We start from the raw sequence: 3,933 nt of genomic DNA, 5'->3' as shown, positions 1-3,933 counted from the left end.
GGTTCAGTGAGAGCCAAACTTAAGATTTCAATATGATTCTTTTCCGGTATTTTAAACTCAATTTCTCCATTTTTAAATTTTATTTCAGCATTCAATTGTTCTAACAAGTCTCTTCCCAAAAGTGGTCTAGGAGCATCAGGCAGGTAGAGAAATTTATGAATTACTACACTTTACCCAATTTTGAATTCTAATGGTTTCAAAAGAAAGCTTTCTCAACCTGCCCAGCTGCTTCCACAATGTTAACATTTTGTTTGCTTATTGACAATAAGGTCTGATTCAATGTTGCCGCTTGTCTGCGGCAAGCTCCGTTCGGTTGCTGGCTGGCCTGAGGCTATCCGCACCCCAGGGCCATCGAGCACAGACACCAATGTGAGGATGCAACAAATGGCGTTTATTCAACTGCGCAACCGCCTTATATAGTCGCCTTGTCTCGAACGAACTTGCACGATACTTACATATCCCGTTTCCTTGCCGCCTATCTTTCCGTTACAGCTCGAGATTTTCCGGTCGCCGTACCCTAATCTACCTACAGGAACGAGAGGATGGGGGAGTGCAGGTCACACGTACTTACACTCTGAAAGAGTTAAGGGAGTTTTTAGAGATCTATCAGCAGAAGAGCGGGGAAGGCATACTGGCATGGGTTTTGCGAGCTTGGGACAGTGAGGCTGCCTCTATTCATTTATTAGCAGGTGAAAAAGATTTATTAAGCCCTATGGCCCATGATGATCAGATCCAGCGGGGATGTGCTCAGTTGCAAAGTGTCAGGGGCCCTGCTGGGCGAGCCATTGCTGCACCTCCGCTGTGTCAGTGTATCAGTTACGGGTGCGCTGTCTGGACTGGATCCTGCCACTAACGCCTGAGCCATCCCCATCCGCCGCACCACATTGACACCTTCTTCCCATGTGCACCAGCGTACACGGGACGACACGAATTCAGCAGGTTCTGCACGTGCTGTTAAAACTGCTGCACACAACCACTGATACAGCCGTTTATTTCCCATTAACGGTAATTAGGAGGTTTAAAAGGGGGCGGGGCCGCACGAGGAACCACCCCTCCAATAAGCCACGCCCCCTCCAGTACACACGTGTCCAGGCCCTGCGCGCCCCACGGACCCCCATAATTGGGGACCCAGGCCCCACACCCACCCTGCCCTCGCCCCACGGTGGCCCAGGGCGGGGACGCGGTCGGCCTGGCGATGGCCGGTGGGGCAGTTGCCATGGCGATGGGGCAGTTGCCATGGCAACACGGGACCCCGCCCCGGGGACACTCACCACCGCCCACTCCCGGATATGGCGACGCCTGGACACGCCCCGCCCCCTTCCACGCCACCGACCAATCAGGGGGCCTCCCACCTTGGCCACGCCTCCAGGCCACGCCCCCTCCCTCTCACTCTCCCTCTGGGAGCGGCCGGGAGCGGGCGGCAGGCGCCGGCGGGAGGGAGGTGAGTGGTCCCCGGGCCGGGGGGTCCCCCGTTGCCATGGCAACTGCCCCATCGCCATGGCAACTGCCTCGCCCCCTTTTTTACCCCCTAATTAGCGATAATGGGAAATAAAGAGCTGAGTCGGCGCCTCCGGCTGTGTCTCTCTGTGACCCCGCCCCCCTCACCCTGACCCCACATCCCGGGGGGTCCCACTCCCACCCCGGGGGGGCTCCGGGACCCCCCACCCCACCGAATCCCCCCCCAGACAACCACTCTCCAGTGCTGGGGGTTTCACCATCTTTATTCGCCTGGCCAATGGCTGCGCAGGATTTGGCCACTCCCCTGGCACTATTGCCCCGCCCCCTCCCGCTAGCGCCCAATCATGTGTCAGTCCCACCCCCACCCCTCAGCCAATGGGGTGCTCCTCCTTGGGGTGCTCCTCCATGGGGCGCCCCACCAGCCGTCGCTGCCCCTTGGGTCTCCTGCTCTTGGGGGGCTCCTCCACCATCTCCAACCCTTGGAGCACCCCCAGGTTCCCGGGCTGTGGGTCCCCCTCCGACACCTCCAGACCGTAGGGGCGCCCCACTGTCTCTTGGTCTTTGGGGGCCCCTCCATCGCCTCCAGACCTGGCTGACTCTCCAATGCCTCCAAACCCGCCTGCCCCCCCCGCCGCCGCCCCCTGGGCCTCCTTCAGGTGCACCCTCTTGTGGGTGATGAGGTTGGAGCTCCAGGTGAAGCGCCGCCCGCATCGGGCGCAGCTGTAGGGCTTCTCCCCGGTGTGGGTCCTCTGGTGCTGCTCCAGGGTGGCGCGCTGCACGAAGGCCCTCCCGCACACGCCGCAGCAGAAGGGCTTCTTGCCCGCGTGTATGCGGAGGTGCTGGGCCAGGCTGGAGCGCTGGGAGAAGCTCTTGCCGCAGTCGCCTGCAACGGTAGGGCCGCTCGCCCGTGTGCGTGCGGAGGTGCTGGGCCAGGTGGGAGCTCTGGGAGAAGCTCTTGCCGCAGTCGCCACAGCGGTAGGGCCGCTCGCCTGTGTGCGTGCGGAGGTGCCGGGCCAGGTGGGAGCTCTTGGAGAAGCTCTTGCCGCAGTCGCCACAGCGGTAGGGCCGCTCGCCTGTGTGCGTGCGGAGGTGCCGGGCCAGGTGGGAGCTCTTGGAGAAGCGCTTGCCACAGTCGCCGCAGCGGTAGCGCCGCTCGCCCGTGTGCGTGCGGAGGTGCCGGGCCAGGCTGGAGCTCAGGGAGAATCTCTTGCCGCAGTCGCCGCAGCGGTAGGGCCGCTCGCCCGTGTGGGTGCGGAGGTGCTGGGCCAGGGTGGAGCTCAGGGAGAAGCTCTTGCCGCAGTCGCCGCAGCGGTAGGGCCGCTCGCCCGTGTGGGTGCGGAGGTGGTCGTCCAGGTGGGAGCGCTTGGAGAAGCGCTTGCCGCACTCGCCGCAGGTGTTGGGCCACTTGCCCCTGTGGGTGCGGAGGTGCCGCTCCATCTCCCCGTGGGCGGGGGACGGCGGTGGGGGTGGGCCGGCTGTGGTGGGGACGGGAGGGGGGTGTCAGGGACCACGGGGACGTTGGGGGGCATCCTCCCCTACCGCGTCCCGGGGTGATCCGAGGGGTCCTGGGGGCCTGAGACCCTGGTTCTGCCCCCCCCAGGGAGGGGCCGGGGGTCCCAAGCACCCGGACCCCTCGCTCTGCCCCCCCTGGGGAGGGGCCGGGTGTCCCCCGAGGGTCTCACCTGCCGCCGGCTCCTCGGGGGTCTCCTCAGCGGTTCCGGTGGGGGCATCCATGGGGCAGCCTGGGGTGGGGGGGGACACGCAGAGGTCAGGGGGGGCTGGGGGGCGCCCCCCGGCACGGGGGGTGGGGGTCCGGGCCCCCCCTTACCTGTGGGGCAGGCGCTGGCCTGTGCTGCAGGGCACCCTGTTGGGCCGCGTCTGTGGCTGCCGAGACCCGCCCGCGGTGACGTCACTTCCGCTATCCCCCACCTATCAGCAACGCTCCTCCCCGTAGCAACGCCCCCATGGCAATGCCTGCCCCTTAGCAACAACGGGCAGAAGGGGGCACGGCCCCCTCTAAGCCACGCCCTCCCACCGTGCGCTGATTGGCTGTTGGGGTTGAGGGTGTGGCCAGAGGGAGCAGAGGGGGCGTGGTCTGGGGAAGCCGTAGGGTTGAGTGTGAGAGGGAGGGGGCGTGGCCTGGAGGCGCGGCCAAGGTGGGGGGCCCCCTGATTGGTCGGTGGCGTGGAAGGGGGCAGGGCGTGTCCAGGCGACGCCATACCCGGGAGCGGCGGGAGCGGGCGGCGGCGCCGGGGGGAGGGAGGTGAGTGGTCCCCGGGCCGGGGGCTCCCCCGTTGCCATGGCAACCGCCCCGAACGCCATGGCAACTGCCCCGCCCCCTTTTTTACCCCCTAATTAGCGTTAATGGGAAATAAACGGCTGAGTCGGCGCCTCCGGCTGTGTCTCTCTGTGACCCCACACCCCTCACCCTGGCCCCACACCCCGGGGGGTCCGTCCCCACCCCGGAGGGCTCCA

At 65.1% G+C, this 3,933-nt stretch overlaps 1 protein-coding gene across 1 annotated transcript; it reads right to left on the bottom strand.

The window, feature by feature from the left end:
• Nucleotides 1–1,826: 1,826 nt before the first annotated feature.
• LOC137677323 (zinc finger protein 436-like) lies at nt 1,827–3,677 on the bottom strand. Its single transcript, XM_068424619.1, is given in 4 exon segments — nt 1,827–2,342; nt 2,344–2,933; nt 3,141–3,200; nt 3,494–3,677. Coding segments are annotated over 4 exon segments (1,350 nt in total).
• Nucleotides 3,678–3,933: the final 256 nt, after the last annotated feature.

Source organism: Nyctibius grandis, unplaced genomic scaffold (genome assembly GCF_013368605.1).
Source record: "Nyctibius grandis isolate bNycGra1 unplaced genomic scaffold, bNycGra1.pri scaffold_142_arrow_ctg1, whole genome shotgun sequence".
Lineage (NCBI taxonomy): Eukaryota > Metazoa > Chordata > Aves > Nyctibiiformes > Nyctibiidae > Nyctibius > Nyctibius grandis.
The sequence above is the reverse complement of the archived record's forward strand: the minus strand, read 5'-3'. Positions and strand labels throughout refer to the sequence as shown.